Source organism: Myodes glareolus, chromosome 13 (assembly GCF_982192425.1).
Source record: "Myodes glareolus chromosome 13, mMyoGla1.1, whole genome shotgun sequence".
Lineage (NCBI taxonomy): Eukaryota > Metazoa > Chordata > Mammalia > Rodentia > Cricetidae > Myodes > Myodes glareolus.
In genome coordinates this window covers 61,472,885-61,490,977 of record NC_142038.1, presented here as the reverse complement: position 1 = coordinate 61,490,977, position 18,093 = coordinate 61,472,885, and the positions used below count along the sequence as shown (strand labels likewise).

The window sequence follows — 18,093 nt, the reverse complement described above, 5'->3', positions numbered from 1 at the left end:
AAAATCAGAGGAAATGAATAACAGAACAGAGGAGAAAGTCACGAGTCTTATCCACCATGGTCTCCCTTTTTTTCTCTCTTTGCTGTCTTGGAGGGGAGGGCATGAACAAAGAAACTCCAACCCTGGCACTCAGGAGAGCTCTCTGTTCCAGAAACTTCCCCAGCAGAGCTTTTCTATGAAGGGATTTCATGTTACAAGAACGACACTGCTTTCAATTTGCCATCTGCATATAATTTTTTAAGCCTTTGGCATGACTGCTGGCCCTGTTGAGAGACCAGAATGACGGGCCTGGGTCTCTCTGTTGCTATAGTATGGCGGATAAGACTCCATGTGTTCCTCCCGGCTGGGAACCATGTACGCCACGCTACTTAGGGCCCTCTCTACCTGGCAATGTCTCGATTCCCTCTGGTGTGGTCTGCTTTGATGCAGATACTTCTCTTACGGCTCGGGCTCTGAGAGGCCTGTTAGGAGGTACATGTCACGATGATGGTCACACATTAATGTCCATTAGTCGCCAGGGGCACTTCTGCCCAGACTGATCTGTCAGATCAACAAGAGGCTGGACTTGGAAAGGACAGGAAAAGAAGGTCAGTTTGGGTTGGTGCCCATTGCTTGAGGGTCCTAGCTTCTGGTTTGGGAGCCTGGGGCTTGGGGTTTGGAAAAAGGGTGGGGCCCATGTGGAGGGGGCAGAGGGACCAGGAACTGGGGAGGTACTGGGTAAACATGGTTGGTAACTTGTGCATCTTTGCAGGGAGCTGAAAGTCCCCAGTACACTTGCGATCTTGGAGTTAAGACTAACCCAGAAAACTGCTGAAAACTCCTGGGAGTCAAACATTAGGATCAAGGTCTTCAGGAAGGGGTTTCTCTCCTCTACAAAGACGAATCTGAAGGTTCTCATCTCACTTCTCCCTGTTCTGAGCTGTTTTCTCTCACTGAGATGGGAAAGGCCCCTGACGGCTGCCTGGGGGCCCTGGCATCCCTGCGCAAACATTCTGCTCGCCTTTAGAGCAGCACACCCTGGCACCTGTGAGGATTCTTTTAACTGCAAGACCAGTGTCTCCCCGGGAAACTGTCCCCTGGCTTAATTCTCACTGCCTGGCTGCTGTCCAGTTCCTCCTGCATCAGGGAGGAAGGGTGGAGGGTGCAGGAAGATTCTAGTCCGAGAACCCCTCCGTGTGTGACTGGCAAAAGTTGTCCTTTGTGGGCAATCTAGGTGCCTGAGTCGGTTATGGGGAGCATGAACACAGTTTACATATTCCATGAGTAATTTCTGAGCCCAAGCAGGGTGCAGTGGGAATGGCTGAAGGACGCTGCAGCCCCAGAGCAGGTGAAGACTGAGGACAATACCGGCAGGCTCTCTGTGGGCGTCGCTGACTTCCCTGAAGCCCCTGCACCCCACCCACCTGTCCTTGGCCCCCTCTTCCTGAGCCAGGCTGATGATGGGTCCAGATTTATCCACAACGAAAAATTCCTTTGTCCATCACTCTGAGAATGAGATTTCATTGCAGTGGGACAAAGAAACAACACAGAATGGAACACGACAGAACGCTCTGACCTGTCAGCTTTGCAGCTTCCTGCTCTGCCTTCTTGTCGTTAGCTACCTTGGGAATTTTGCTGTTTCTCTAGATCTGGGGATCTGGAACCATCCTGATACCCCTACCCGAGGCTTCATACTGAGGGGCTTCTTATCCAAGGCATTTTCTTCGGGGCGCTTTATGCTTGTGGGGTTACCATTTTTATACCCATAGTTATAACTATGATGGTGAGCTATGATGGTGAGCATGGGTCCCCACCTTCTGAGGTCAGGTCGCCACATTCAGAGAACTGTCTTCATGTGGACCTTTGCCTCTCCCAGAATGGGTTCTGTCATCCCATCAGACCCAGGAACTTCCCAGTGGTGTGCCAGGCATCTCCACAGGCACCTCCCTCCCTCTCATTTGCAGAAGCTGTCTGTCTGTGTATATGGTGGAGTTGTGGAGGTGAGTGTGTGGGGAGGGTCAGGACAACTGAGGGACATTGCAGTTGCATCTGTGACACTCCTGCTCTCTGTTGACCTAGGGACCACTCTCTTCCTAACCACCCTCTTCTGGCCTTTGCTGTGACCAGACCTCCTAAATCACTGGCTCCACTGAGACAAGGTCAGAACAATAGAAGTTAATTTTTGGCAGAGAAACTTGAGAAACTATGACAGAAACAAGCCAAGGCCAGAGAGGAAGCATGAGGACAGGGTGTCACTCTCGTAGGAGAGGTAGTCTGGCTCCATTCCTGCAGGTCTAGTCTGTACGCTTAGTCCACTGAGGGTCCCTGTAGTGGCAGGGTATAGGGCCGGCCCTTTGGAAGACAGTCCCTGCCCAGGGTACACTGTTACCCATCCATTCAGTAGTTACCGCTCAGCCTAAGCACATACCTTTCCCTAATGGAGACACAATCCTTCATCTGCTGCTCCTTTCCGCTCCCTGAGGGGCCAGCTCGGTTGCCCTGGTCTAGTTCACCCCTCCCCCTCCATTTCTTATTCCAGCGTATTTTCAGGCTTGCCCGATAGAATGTCTGTGGAATCGGCTCTAAGGTAAATTAAATGGCTAGCTTCATGCAGCAGCAAGGGCAACGGTACTGAGCGATTCTTGCTTTTTCACTCGAAGGGTTATTAGTTTTTAAAATCAGGAAAGAAACTAAAGCCTTGACCACAAGCCAGAGGCAGATCTCTAGCCCCGTGCCTCTGCAGCTCCAGTGAGCCAGACTTCCGGTGCTGCTTGGAATCTGGTGGCTGGTGGGTATGTAAATCAATCCCTAACCCATCCGGCCTGGATTCAGACTCCTGCTGGGCTGATGTGAGCCTCCACTGGGATGTTTGGCCTTCCCTTTGCAGAAGTCCAGGATGGTGATGTAAGTTTGGAGTCAAACCATGTCAGGCCTTAAGCACAGACAAGATTTTGGTTCTTCCTCCCACTAAAGGAAACTTCTCATCACATGGGATTAAGAATCAATACAGTACCAAACCAGACTATCACTGTTCAGTTTTGAAACAGAACAAAGCTCATCTAAGTTGAGAAATGACAAAACTTTCTGAACTTTCTGGTTATTTTGTGCGTCCTTGTTTAGTTGGTGTCTCAGGCCCAGACCTGACTGCCGAGAGAGGAAAGCGGCCCTGGATTCTGATCATCCACTCCCACAGGGTTAGGCGAGCACTGGGTGACTGACCGGGTGACTGGCGGCACAGTGGAAGGTCGCTCAGTTGTGAGGGGCCATCAGAGGTGTGTGAGTTCTTTTTCTCACCGTCAGAGGGCAGGCGACAGCCAGAGGAGATAGGACCTCCTTCACAGTTGGGGAACTCCTCCCCACTCTCCTGGAAAGGGGCTAAAGCCGAGGTCAGGCTTCGACGTTTGCTGCCTTCCTCTTTTAAGTTGCCGCACCTTTGACTTGTGGCTGAGGAGAGGACAGAGGCATGTCTGGGGAGGACTAAACTCTGGCACCGGTACTTACCTTTCCCTCTCACCTTCTGAGACCACTTTGGGAGCCAGATTCAAGCGCTAAAACCTGAGGGTGACCTAGCTGGAAGGCTGGCTGGCAATGCTGTAGAGGGAACTGTACTAGTTAGTAAGGGCACCGAGCCCCACTGCTGAATGGGATGTAGAACAACAAGCCACTTGGTGGCTTCCTATGTGTGGGGAGCAAATATACTTGGTATCTGCTGTGACCCTAGCAGAAATACCTTCCTCCAGAGACACCTCTCTCCCCACTCAACCAGAGAAAGCTATACCTTGCCCTCCTTTGCAGTCTAAGGCAGGCCCCTGCTCCCTCCTCCGGGACCTCTCTCGGTTATCTTTGTTCTGCCACAGTCCTGGGTGTGAAGGCACACTCCCTCTGAGCGTTCTTGTTGACTTTGAGGAAAGAAAAAGGAAATGAGCAAATAGTCTTTTGGGTTTTGGCTGGTAGAGCAACACTGGGGTTTCTCTCCTCTCTTTCCTGTGAACACTTACAGGGCATCCAAGGACCACCAGGATGAACCAGGATGTCTTTGGGCAGAAGAAGAAAAAGTCTGGGCAAACCCCAAAGGAGTACTAAGGTCTCTTGATGAAAGTAGAGGTGAGCCTCGGTGGAAGCTAGCTTTCCAGATTTCAACATTCTTATCTCACCATGATCAATGCATACAGGAAACTCTGAGCCTCTGGTTCCAAGAATGCACCTGGGAGATTGATCTAAACAAACGCTTTTCCTCCAGGACCCCTCTAAGCTGTGATGTGCACCCTTGCAACTCCAGGGCCTTGTTCTCTACTCTGTCAGTGGGGGACACTGCTCTAACTCTCTCTTCTTCCTTGGAGACAGACCTCTTCACACACATATGCAGAAGGAACAAGGGTGCTCTTCCTGCTTCATCCGGTGAGACCAAGCCAAGCCAAGTATTGACTTGATGTAAAGATATGGATATGTTGGATGGCTAAAGGTTAGGAGATCTAATTTCTTCCTTTTCCTGTCCAGAGGACACTTCTCCTCCACCTCGCCCTGCTGGAAAGCAGAGGGCAGAAGAGGGAGTGTTTTTATCAGTTACACAGGAATGCCTCCAGCCCCTCTGGACTCATCCCAGGAGTTTATGAAGCCCCTGGGAGCAAGGTCTCCTCTCCCACCGCACAAGCACTCCCAACATCGTCACCTCCCTGGATATTCTTAGAACCAGTCAATATGATTAATTTTACATGGGAGTAATTTCCTGCTATTGTTGTGGAGTCCTCCTCGCCTCCCCCATCAGCAGCAGCATGATACTGTTTCTGGTTATATTGGTCAACCAAGATATTGATATTATTTGTCCACACAACTGAATCACTCTGGGCTGGCTGTCACATTTCTTTAAAAGGTATTGATAAGCCCATTACAGGAAGGGCATATACACTCTTCAGTGTGTGCGTTCTATTTCAAGCACCTGTGAGAATCCACCTACATTGGTTAGGTGGGGAGGATAGGATGGATGCAATTTGCAGGAAGACATCTGTGTACATATGCTTGAGATGCGTGCGTGTGTGTTGAAACCAACCCTTTTAGAGCTGATCAAATAGTCAATTAGAACATTATAGGGAGGTAGCAGAATCAGAGAGTCCCTACAAACACACTGTGATGTTGTGTTTGATCTTGCATGCCTCTTGTCTCCTAGGACTTGCGAGCGAAGGTTTGACTTTATAAGGATATTACTAGGTTGATGCTTCATTCTCTGAATTTACCCGCCAGGTGAGAGCTAGTATTCACTGCGACTGCATGGCCAGAATCAACCACTTAAAGTTACATCAAAGGCCATTCTACAGGCTAGACTTGAGCAACATGCTTCCTCCCTGACTTGGTTTCTTATGGTTTTGGTTGTGAGCCTAGCCTTTAATAGCGGAGCCATCTCTCCAGCCCCTGACTTGGTTTCTTTATCTGTGAACAGACAACAATAATTCATCTGGCTCCACTTTCTGAAGTCCAGAAACAGGGAGGCTGACTCAGCTCAGGCTCTCAATCCTCTGCACTGATTCTCCGGTCAGAAGAACGCTCGGCAGACCAGCAGACCTTGCTGATTCTGTTCTGTGATCCAGCCTTCTGTTTTATGGGAGGGAATGGGTGCTGGAGTTCTGTGTTGTAGGCATGCTTTGGGTATGTGTGTATGCCTGTATGCCCAGGTACCCAGACCTGACACTTGTGAATCTCTGGACCTACCTGCATTGATAGGGAGGTGTCAGAGATCATGTCTTTGCCAGCTAGTTCTACAGTGTTCCCATCCCAAAATGCTTCCTTGTAGGGGTGTCCCCTCACTTGTCCCTGTGCAAAGAAGCTGGCTAGTTAGAGAGATCCTCTGGATCTTCAGATACAGCATATGAATAAACCAGACATGGATTAATTAGGTGTGACTGCATCATTAAATTAGAATAATGAACAAACAGCCACGTATGGCGTTCAAATCTGCCTAGAACGACTCCAAGGGCTGATATCCACTAAGTCACCTGTCAGTTAGTAGGTCTGAGGGATACGGGAGAGTGAAGTTCCTGTTATATTCTGAGCAGTGGTTCCTGCAGGAACCCTCCACCCTGTGTTAGGGCTGTCCTTCACTGGGAACCCAGCCTCCACAACTGGATCCAAACAACACGGTTCGATACAGCATCATCTATGCATGCTTCGGCTGCGCACATTTCTCCATGTGAAATATAGCAGAGGCCCAGGTGCTCAAGAGATGGGAGGGAGAAGTTAAGAGGTGTGGGCAGAAGATGGGAAAGGTATTGATCTCATAATATTTATATGTTGGTGTACCATGGCTGTACATGTACTTACACTCACACCCTCCTCCAATGGCTCTGTTTCCACGACTTCTATTTTTCTCCCACATGCTCTCCACATAGATTTATAAGTGAAATGAATCTTAGTTGTGTAATTTTAGAAACAACTGTGAAAATACAGCCCTAAGTCCTCAACCAACATCACCAATCATATTTCATATCCTAGGACACACAACTGTGTGAAAGAACTGCTTGTTTTTTTTTTAATAAAGAGGAGGGAGAGAGAGAGAGACAGAGAGAGAGAGACAGAGAGAGAGAGAGGAAGAAGGAGGAGAAGGAGAAGGAGAAGAAGAAGAAAGAGGAGGAGGAGGAAGAAGAAGAAGGAGGAAGAGGAAGCAGCAGCAGATTACTGACCTCATTAGCAAGTGGTAGGGCAGTCTAATGCATGGGGCTGGTGGTAGTGAGATCTGTTAAGTGTGCAGAAACCTTTGATCTGTGGCCTTTCTTAACAAAGGTGATAATTAATTAAAGCATGGTGTACTGCAATAAAGTAACATTGCAGTTGGTTTGTGCAGGGTTGTCCAGAACCAGCCTTTCAAAGTTACTCTCAATTAAACCCTTATTGCAAGTCAGCTCATTATCAGTTTTTTTCATCCTGAGTTTGATCACTATTTTTGGTATTCACAGAACTAGGACTATGTCTTTCTTCATGAGAGCACCCATTTATTTATTCTTGCAGATGCCACATAGTATCTGCTTTTGAGCTGAACTGCTGGGAATCGCTGTTTTAGAGCCTCAATCAGCTCATGTTGGAGAGGAGATACAACAGGGATAAGAGAAGGCAAATTCAGATCAAGTGGAAGGGGAGAAACCCTGTGAATGCATAATCCTGAAAGCATCTACTCTTGAAGGACTCAGAAACCAGAGGGATTTCCGAGTTGATAGACTTGCTGTAAGAACCTCCTCCATTTCCACTCAACAAACTCCCAGCAGCCCCGGATAGGTACAGTGCCATAGCCACAGCCCTGCTACAGTTGCCTACAAGAACACCAGGTGGGAATTCCGTGGGCAACAACCCTGGTTTCTGAGTCAGTCAAGAGTAGATGAGAACTTTGGCTGCCTCTGAGATTGTCTTTCTGTCCTAGAACTTTTAGCCCCACCCTTATGTGATGAATAGGAGTATTTGCTCCTTCTTTAGGTCCCATTTTGTGTTGGGTAGGCTTCTTTAGTAGCAAGAGTGAAGAAACAAGGGAGAGAAAAGGCGATGGACAATGAATGGGTTACAGTTGAGTCAGGAGGGAAGGGCGGTTACTGGTCCAGTCTCAGAAGTGATTGGACAGGACAGAATGCTTTATACCATTCTTGGAGAGACCATGCATTTGAAAGACTTGAAAATAAAAAGAAGTAATGGGGAGAGGGGATGTACTTCCTTGTTATAAAGAGCTCAAAAGGAGGGCAATTGGGTGTCTGCCACACCCTGCTTGCATTTAGAGAGAATGCATCCCAGAGCTCAGAGGGCCTGTTGGGACCAACTGAGCTTATCAACGTGTGTGTGTGTGTGTGTGTGTGTGTGTGTGTGTGTGTGCGCGTGAGTGTGAACTCATGACAAAAAAGTAGGCTGGGATGTCAGGGGCAGTGTGTGGGGTAGGGAAGCAGTGGGCGGGAGCTCAGTCCTGCAGAGAGCTGGGTTCTGTGGCTGACTTTTCAGATCCCAGATGGAAGGTCGTTTCTAAAACGAGTCAATGAGTGTACAGAAGCAGGCCAGACTTCAAAGAGTGATGGGTGGGGGACAATGATGGGATTCTCTCCCAAAACTGGACTTCTGAGTGGAAAAACCAGCCAGATGAAAAGAAGCACACCTCCACACTGCAACCCGAGTGCTGACAAATTCAAGCCACAAGCTCTGAGGGGGAAGATGAATATAACAAGGAGGCCAGCCCTTCTCTCCAGCTCTCTTCTTTTTCTCCATTACCCACATCCTGATGTTGTATATAGCCCTGCGTGATGAAATTTCCCTTCACACCATCTCTATGCCACTTGTCTTTGCCCCTCTTTCCTAAGCATACGTGTTTGTATGCGTACAGCACGTGCACACGCACACACCAGCCACACAGGCCATAACATCTTCCCTCTGGTACTCAGATGCGCACTGGCTTTCACACCCTCTGGCTCTTGCATGTCACATGGGATTCCCTTTCAAGCTCAGAAGCCACTTCGATCTCAACCCCTGTCAAACAGCACACCCAGCTTCCACCTAGCATTTTGACCTTTCAGTGCTGCTTTTTGACAATTCCTGCCTGCAGTGTTGGGCCTTGGTCACTGTTATATCTCCTGCATTCTATAGCCAACCCACCAAAACCCTTCTCAGCTGCTATCATTCCTGGTCGGACTGGAAACTGACCCTCTTCCAGGGACATGAAAGTTGTGAGCTTTGAAGTGTTTCCTCTAAATCTGTCTCAGACAAAGTTGGAACCAGTTATTTTCTTAGCTGATGAGGTGGGGTCTTGAGTGCCTTCTTAGGCATTCCCTCCCATCCTGGTTTATCTTCTAGAACAATGAGAGTGGCGATACTAAGAATAGTAATGGTGATGTGATATCAGAAATGTCCCTGGAATCGGCTTTTATAAAAATAAACTCCGAGAACTTCTCAATGACTGTCCATGGAGTTGCAACCTTAGAATGCATTTTTCTAATTGTTTTCAAGCTATGACCTCATTAAAAATAATCTTTGGTTTTACTTTGTTTTGTGGTTGAGAGGTCACAGACCCAGGGAGCCTGGAGGAGGTAGTGGAAGGAACTTCAAGGGATTCTTTCTATATAGCTGGGAAATACCATTACAGACTGGGCTGGGGGCACGTGTGTCTTTCTGCTGAACTGCAATTAAATCTAGGCCAGCCCTGCTTTTCATATATGCCAAATGCAGTTAACAATTCTTGTACATGGATGAACATTTGGACACATGTGCATGCTAATTTGCCTATGTGTGCCGATTCACAGAACATCCGTTTTAAAGATAAACAGATTATGCTCAAAGAATAAATAATCTCTTAAATAAACAAATCATTCCATTATTTTTTTCATTGCTTTCAAATAGGACAAACTGATTTCTGGAATTTGGAGACCTTTAAATGGTTAATGTTGCTTTGACATGCTTTAGTCTCCAAATGATTTCTATTGCTCTTTTGTGTGTGTATGTGTGAAGGGGACTTTAGTGTATTTTTTCCTTGTTTTTCTTTTTTTTTATTCTAGCTATCCATTTTTTCTATCCATTTTTTCTTTTAGCAGCTGTCGATACAGTCATTCAGCTAGTCTATTATTTTTCCTGGACAAAACTGACTTTTTATTTTTCAAAGTAATTTAAAAAAAGTTCATCTTCATTGAGTTGACACACATGCTGATACTCAGTTTTGCTCTCTTAGATTCATTTGAAAATGGAAGTCAGATAGTGCCTCACAGATTTAATTCACCTATAAGCACAGCAATAGAAAAAAAAATCCATTTTGGTTAAAATCAAGAGGTGGACATTTGACGTTCTGAAAAGCAGTTGTGTCTTCAAGCTAGAACATGAGATGTAATTTTATGAAGATAGTTATAGATTACCAAAGCATAACCATAACCTCCATGTCTCTTCTCCCTACCACTTCTGTACCAAATCAATGGGCTTCAGATGTTTCCTAGCTAGATGCAGCTGAAAGAAGAGGTTGTGCAATTGATAGTGAGGATATATTAAAATGTTGCTCCCCCTGAAGCCAAACACACAGAGGATTTGTTACTCAGTTTCCACCCTTCTGCATGGAGTGTGATAGTCCAGAGGTCTCTGCCCCTGCAGCAATCGCTCCTGAGAGTGAAGCCCCCTACTCTAATGAATATCAGGATATTACTAGAGTAGATTTTTGACAATGCAGTAGCTAACAATCTCCACGCAGAGTAGTTTCCCAGGTACAGAGCTGTTCTGACCAAATAATAAGGGGATGCTGATAGAGACCTAGCTGTTTAGATTAAAATGCATTATAGGCTCCCAGAACAAGCGTACATCAGTGGTAAAGGCAGTTTAAATCTTTGGGGACTAACCTATGTTTAGATTACATTAATTCATAAATATTATACTAAATACCACTTAAATTGGACTTAAATGACTTCGGAGATAATGCATTATGATATGGCTATCCAGAGAGCACTAGTTTTTATGTATTCAAGTAACTCAGTCTTGGCTGCCTCCTATTTGCTAGACAGGACCAAAGTTATGAATGGATTTCTGAGGTATTCATGTGTGATGTAGTGGTGTGTGTGTGTGTGTGTGTGTGTGTGTGTGTGTGTGTGTGTGTGTTTGTGTGCCTACGAGTGTATACAGGTATGGATATGTGTGTATATTTATGTACCTTCAATCATCATTTCTGTTCTCCAGGAAACAAAAAGAAGTAAAAGAAAAACGAAAAAGGAAAGAAGTAGGACTAGTGGATGACCTATTCCCTTTTCCAGGAAAGAAAAATTCTACAAAACAGGGCGAAATTGGTCCTCAGCTCATTTCTGCTGCTATCCCGGGAATTGGCTTCTCTCTTGTTTGATCAATACGACAATGTCTTTCTCTTTGGAGTCTGAAAAAACAATCTTTCCAAAAGTGCTTCGAATTGGGGAGAAGAGAAGGTTCTAGTTAGCAGGAGTTTGCATTACAGTGGGCTTTCTTCTGTGCGTATTGTTTCTTTGATTTTGATTTGGCCCCCCTTTTTTTTATTTTTCTTTTTCTCTCTGCCTAGCACACAGACCCCTTCCCACCAATTGCTTGCTGATCTCTAGGGGGTAAATTTACCTTTACAGTAATTATCCTACTCTGCAGCTGCTATTTGCTGCTTCCCAGTCCAACAGCCTTTTCTGGATATGGGGGTGGATTGGGATGATCCACACCACCCACCCACTCCCTCCTCCACAGACTCCAAATTCGACTGGAGTAATTGCTTTTTAAGGTGCACTCTACACATGGCAGGTATTCCATTAACCCTTGGAACTCCTCCCTTTTCTAGTCACCTGAAATGGCAGGTGGCCAAGAAATAGATACCCACCTGAAACCTCATGCATATCATTTAGATTTTACTAATTTTTAGGAAGCAAAATTTTACACATGCCACCCACACTGTAGGCCAGTGTCTTGTTAGGTCTCTCAATTATATCCCAGTGTAATTCATTAGAAGTTAAATACTCAGATGCCCTGATACCAGGCTTAACAAAGGCATGGCTATATCTCTAGCCTCACATTGTCAGTTTAGAGACTAGGAAGATGTAGAAGCCAGGTGCAGCTTTCATTCTTAAAGTCTCATCATGCTTTTTTAGTTAAGAGTAATTAATCACCAATGGCAAGCAAGCATTTTTTTAAAGGTGGCCAGAGGCTTATTTTATCAGGGTTAGCTAATAAATCAGATGGCATCAGTGAAGTAGGAGTTCAAACTCTACTAGGACTGAATAAACCAGCTCTTATAAATGCTTGAATTTATTCAGGTTTATGAGAGCATCTCAATATTGTCCAGGATGTGGTGGACTAACCCTGACTCTTAAAATTCAGAAGGATGGAGAAGCAGGAACTTTCTTAAGGGAAAATATATGCCCAAATTATGAATGATAAGGGGTAACAACGAGACACCCAGTAAGCCAGAGCCAGTAATCCTTCCTGTCACAGACTGAGCCAGTTTACAAGAAGAATTATTTAGGAAATGAAGTTTTGTCTTTCTTAGGAATCCTTGATAAACATGCACATTATACTAAGTGTGTATGTGTGTGTGTGTGTGTGTGTGTGTGTGTGAGTGAGAGAGCGAGAGAGACAGAGAGAGAGACAGAGAGACAGAGAGAGGGAGAGAGAGAGAAGAGGGTATGTGGTGTGTGTGTGTGTGTGTATTCACATGTGTACATGTGTACCAAACCTTCTGTAGCTTCCTGATGAAAATAATAGAAATTCTTTACTTCAATATGAGAGAGTTCAAATTACACTAGAAACAAAGTGGTGGTATCAGCAAGGGATTACTGAGAAGGAATGATGGAATATGTTAAAGTTTATCTGCACTGGAAATAGAGAAGTGATAAGGTGATCCAATACAGACCCACAGAACATTCAGCTCCCCACAACTGTCTTTTGCCTCTAGTGGGTTCTTATCTTTTAAAACTTTGAAATCTTAAATTACTACAAGAACCAATTGTTAAGATGGGCAGCTTCCCTCCTCCATGCTGTTAAAATTCTATTATTACTATTTTTAAAGCTGAGGACCTATTAGAATGACAAAGGTTTGTACAAACCTTGATTAGCTTCTAGGGAGCTTGATTGGAAAGGGGAAAAAGTACAAAGGCATGGTTGCCTCCAGAGGGAGAGGAAAAGAAAGTATTTTCCAAAATATTATTTTGAAGCCTGCCTCCCCCTTCTTCCCTTCAATCTCTTTTCTGAACAGACATTTTCTCCATATTGGATAAAGGTTGTTTTCTCTCTCCATGACAGCCCCCACCCTCACCCCACCCCAACAAATCTAGTATATTTCCATTCTGCTGTGCTTTTTTTTTTTTGGTGCTACTCAACATGCCATTAACTTTAAGATTTACTCCTCAGCAGGCAAGCTGGAAGATGCTAAAGCCAATAAAAACTGCTCTCTGGGACTCCAACTAGGAAGACTTTGGAGCTCTGTTTAGTATTCGCATGAAGGGAGGGCTGGGGAATGAGGGTGCCTGTGATAGTGAAAACCCTCTGCTGCTCAGAGAACTACTCAGCTCTGTGCTCTGCACCTAATGTGCCGGAGGATCAGCTCTGTTCATAGCCCATTTCTGGCCAAAGACAAGGCTGCTCTCTGTGTGGGGGTGGGTGTACGTGTGTGTTTTCATCTTCAAAACCACCAGCTCTAACACAGCGTCTTCCGTGGCTCTCCACACTGCTGTTTATTAAAGCCGAACGTCCATACATCCCTACAACTTCCTTAGCACCGTACTCCTTCCCTGCCTGGCCATCAATCTCTCTCAGAAAGCATTTAACTTGCCCACACAGCTCCAGCACCGATTAATCCCTGGTGCACATCCTATACATTACTGTTAGGGAGCGGAGCACTGGGCTAATTTCGTCACCCACCAGCCACCCACACACATTCTACAACTGAACTCGTTTGGGGCTCTGCCTTTAAGATAATAAAACAAGGAGAAAACAGGCAGGCTGCAGACAATCCCATGACCACGTTCCTAAAAAGTTGTTAGGTTTTAATTCTTTGATTATTTTGTCCCCATCTTTCCCAGGCACTCATGAGCAGTGTTCGCTTCTAGGGGGAAATAATATACTATGAAGCTCCCTGTGAGTTTGGGATAAATTAAGGTTTACCTTTCAATATGCATTTCTTGCATGCACATATTCTTCCCCAAATCCCAGCCTCACTGGGGAAGGGGATTGTTCAGGCTTCCTAGACCCCTCACTCCACCCAAGGGACAGCTCTCTCTTTGCTCATTCTTGCCTTGGTTTTTTTTTTTTAATTACTCCTTCCAAATATCCAAAACAGCCCCTTCTTGCCAGTCACACTACAACCAGACTACTGAGGAACACATCTCGCTAGGGAGAGTTTACTGTTAAATTGATAGCAAAATAAAAATATCTCTGCGAATTTGTTAGCTCTCTCCCTTTTAGACGGCCACACTCTTGTTCTGGCCCAAACAGAGGAGGAGGGCAATTCCTGTAGTGTTTTCAGCACCACGGCGATGGACAGCACCCCAGATCCTGTGCCAGCTGAGCGCCCGCTAGTCAGCTCAATTTTCTGGGTTTGCCCTGAGCAGCTAGCTGTCCCTATCCCAATCTTTCAAGTCTCTAGATCCAAAAGCCCCAGTCCCATTTGCCCCCAGCCCTTCTTTCTTCCCATCTCCAGTCCCCACTGCCCTCTCTAAAGCACCGCTTCCATCGGCTGCTCGCCCCAAACCCAGCCTTGTCCCGGCGAACATCTCCCCACACACCCCAGCTCGGTCTCCGCTGCCGGAGCGCCTCCCTCCTCGGCGCCCGCCCGCGGCTCGCTTTCGCCTAGTCTCCCGCTTGCCAGTCGCTGGCCGGCCAGTTTGCTGCCCGCCCGCTCCTGCTCCCCGGCAAAGTTGGGAGGGAAAGGTGCTCTCACCTTTGTGCATGCCTGTGAACCTGTCCTTCAGAACCGTAAGCTCGTAGATCTTGCCGAACTCCTCGAAGAGGGGCTTGAGGTCCTTCTCATCCAGGTTTCGGGGGATCTGCCCAATGAACAGCTTGATGGCATCGTGGTCCTTCATGGGAATGGTCGACGGGTTCCCCGGGCTGTGGCTTAATCCGTTCATATGCCCGGCGCTGCCCGGGCTGCTGCCGAGCCCGTTGGTACTGAGGCTCGCGTTGTCAGCCTGTCCGTTTGCTAACGTGGCCATCTTTATATACATAGAGAAAAATCTTTCCTTTTATTCTTTCTCGCTCGCACTCTCTCGCTCCTCTCTCTCACTAGCTCGCTCGCGCTCACACACGCACACGCACACACACACACACACGCACACACACACGCACACACACTCACACACACACGCGCGCACACACACACATACACACCACACACACACACGCACACACACACACACACACACACGCACACACACACGCACACTCGGGTTCTCTCCCCCTCGGTTTCCTACACCTCGCTCTGCTCTCGTTCTATGCTCTCTCCTCTCCTCTCTTCTCTTGCTCTCTCTCTCTCTCTCTCTCTCTCTCTCTCTCTCTCTCTCTCTCTCTCCCTCTTCCTCTCTCTCGGTCTGATGTGATTTTTTTTCTTCTTCTTCTTTTTTTCTTTTTTTTTTACATTGAACAGACAGGATCTCTGTCCTTTCGGTTTAAACAGGCTGGACCGGTTCAAGTTCCCTGCCAGACCAGGGGTGGGGGTGGCGAGGGCGCGCGGTAGGAGGAGGGGAGAGCGGGGGCCGAGAGTGGGCGCGCTGGGGGGCGCACGGAGGCAGGCGGCGGCCGGGGGCAGGGCGGCCGGGGCGGCGCCGGCCTCGCGCGCCTCCCCCGTCGGCAGCCCCGCGGAGCGGCGGTGGTACAGTCCGAGACGTCCCCCGGCTATAAATAGCGCCAGGCGCATGGCTCTTTGGGAGGCGCTGAGATTCCGGGTCCCGCAGCCTCGGGCAGCGGGTGCCTGTTAGCCACCGGGGCTCCTGGTCTCTTCTCTTTGCCTTTTGGAGGTTATTTTTTGTAATAGCAGCAGGTGCAACCTTTTGTATTTTCAAAGCATTGATTTTCATTTTCGTGTGGGTAGGTAGGGGGGCGTTATCCACTTAGCTAAGCTCTGTTAGGGCGACAGGCGGGCTAAGCAAAGGCAGGGACGGCGGGCGGGGCGGCGGTGCAGGCGGCGGCGGAGGTGGAATGGGCGCTTTTCTCTCCCATCTGGCTCCACTTATTTATTTATTTAGACTAGAAAAAGCCAGTCGGCTTGGAGGGAGTCCGCCCAGAGACCTGAGTGCGCACTGATCAGTGTCGAGAGACAAAAAAGAAAAAGAAAAAAAAAAAAGAAAGAAAAAGCGCTGCATAAATATATATTATGTGGATAAATCTGTAGACAGGAGCTCTAGCTCGCGCGCTCTCTGTTTCTGTCTCTGCTTTTATCCTTCTCTCATTCCCAAGCTGCCAGAATAGTCCCCAAATTTCTCCTTCCTATCTGCATCCACCGCACCGACACCGGATCCACCTGGGAGGATGGGGCTAGGAGAGCAGTCGGTGCCGTGCCAGAGGCTCAGGGAGTAGAATTCGTTCGATTCTCCACCCTAGCCCTCTGAGAAGGCGGGAGGGAATGTTTCAGTTCAGGACAATTTCTCCGGTCCGGACAGCGGTAGCCGATACGGCCGGTGGCTGGAGGGAGGGAGGTAGGAGCCGCTCGCCCGCGGCGAACGAGGAAGGCGCTGGGCGCGGTGGCCAGAGCCAGAGGGCCAGCTCGAGGGAGAGGCTTGGTTTTTGCTCTTTCTTGTTTTACAGACACAAATTGGAATATTATTTTCTTAGTCTACTGTCAAAGAAATGAAGCCCGCCCCGTGCTCCCGCCATCCTAGTTCCAGCGGGAGGTAGACTGGCGAGGCTTGTGTTGCTCTGCACCCCGAGATTCCGAGGTGCGAAGCGGGAAACGGGAGTCTCCAGTGCGGGGTCTGGCCGCCGGGATCTCACAGAGCAGGACTCCCGCAGGGCCGGCGGGGCTAGAGCCTCAGCTGCACGCTGAGGGAGTGGCCGGAGCAAGAGTTGTCCCGCCTCTGGGGGCGAATAGTGGTGGTGAACTTGGCTGGGGCAGCTGATTTTCTTTCTCAGAGTGCTTACCTGCACCTCCATCCTCTCCCACGTTTGCTTTTCTCGACTTCAGAAACCTGGTCAATTAAAACAACGCGCCCATTCTCCCTCAGACTTCAGGGCACGGCCTCCCACCCCCACCCTCCAGCCCGCTAGGCCCCTGCTGGCTACTTTCGGGTTTTCACGGGTCTCTGTTCTTAAACCTGAATTACATTACTAGACTTTGTACTTAAATTTTAATTTAAAGAAGAGACACTCTTAGAGCTGAAAATCCCGGCCAAACATTCCATACAACTAGAAGGTTCTACGTTACAAAACCAGATGTGGCCAGAGGGCCCAGGGAGTCTCTCAGCCCTGAGGTTGACGCCCTAGGCCCACGATCCCGAACCTAAGAACAAGAACGAATCTGAGATCAGGGGAGCATTGTTCGTTTTAATTTTTCCTGTCTTTGCTTTTTGAAGGGGTGTGTGTGTGTGTGTGTGTGTGTTTCCTAGGTTTCTATGATCCTATCTTAGATGCTGATCTTAGAATCTCTGAAGTTCGTGGAATGGAGCAGAGTCTCATCTGAAGAGGAGATCGTTTTGGCTGTGTGTTTTGTGAACCTCTGATAAGCTATAATAAGGTGGACATGTCCCTAGTAAGCAAGCTGGATTGTTTGTTAGTGTGTGACAGGTGAGTGCAAATGCCTAGTTAGTACTGTGTGCTTGTGTGGTGGGAGCTGCTCTCTCTTTCTCTCTTCCCACCCCAGGACACATAAGCAGAAAATAATGACTATTCAAATATTAAAATTCACCATCCAACAGCATCTTACAGTGCTGTTAGCTCTCAGAATCTCATTGTGACGTGGAATATATGTTCCACTATGTGTTATATGTCTTATAACAGGAGAGTTAATGAAAACAATTTCTACTTGAGATTCCTTTTTCTCTCCCTGCCTCCCATTCATCCTGTCAAAACAAAGCCATGAGGCTATGAAGCTGAGAAGTAAAAGGAACCAGCTCAGGAAAAGGAAGGGGCTGCTCAGATGAAGACCCCATAACCGCCACCTTCTTTCTCCTGACTCCATCCCATTAATCCCCAGGTCCAAGCAAATCATTCACAGATGTTCAATTATTTATGCTATTTTTATTAGTAATAGCTACTATGCAAATCAAAGCAGTAGTGCCTTGGCAGGAGTGAATGAAAGAATTGGGGGCGCTAATGAAAGGGGTCACCTGGGCATTTCCGATTCCCACGCTTCCTCATGCTTTCTTTGGGACTGCCCCTCTGTGTTGTGTCCCTTCATGTGTTTACCCAAGGCTGAGGAGAATGCCGTCCTTCTTAGGTGGGCATCTTCTCTCCTCTGTAGCCCACCTCAGAGATGTACACCTTGGGTTTAGGTTTAGCCCCCTTGGTGGGGAGAGCCTCTATCATCCTTCATCTCTCTGACAGATGTTTGTGGAGTTATCCTAGGTCCCCTCAGAAACATCCTAGACACCAGGGCTCCTCATGTGTAGATGGCCGCTGAAACAGCTTCTGCAAGGCCCTTCTGTCATAAAAGGGCCAAGCTGTGGCTGTTGAACTTCCACATCTTAGCCTCAG

The 18,093-nt window shown here is 47.5% G+C and overlaps 1 protein-coding gene across 35 annotated transcripts in view; it reads right to left on the bottom strand.

The window, feature by feature from the left end:
* The window catches only part of Celf4 (CUGBP Elav-like family member 4), a 281,102-nt gene extending 265,990 nt beyond the window's left edge, over positions 1–15,112 (bottom strand). For 5 of the 35 annotated variants that reach the window (XM_087896187.1, XM_087896188.1, XM_087896195.1 and 2 more), the window contains exon 1: positions 14,348–15,103. In XM_087896187.1, coding sequence (XP_087752313.1) covers positions 14,348–14,633 — 286 coding nt within the window. In that variant the 5' untranslated portion in view covers positions 14,634–15,103. Of the gene's footprint in view, positions 1–14,347 lie in introns of all 35 variants that reach the window. The other 30 variants (XM_087896201.1, XM_087896203.1, XM_087896206.1 and 27 more) reach the window with 13 other exon arrangements.
* Between the last annotated feature and the right edge of the window lie 2,981 nt (positions 15,113–18,093).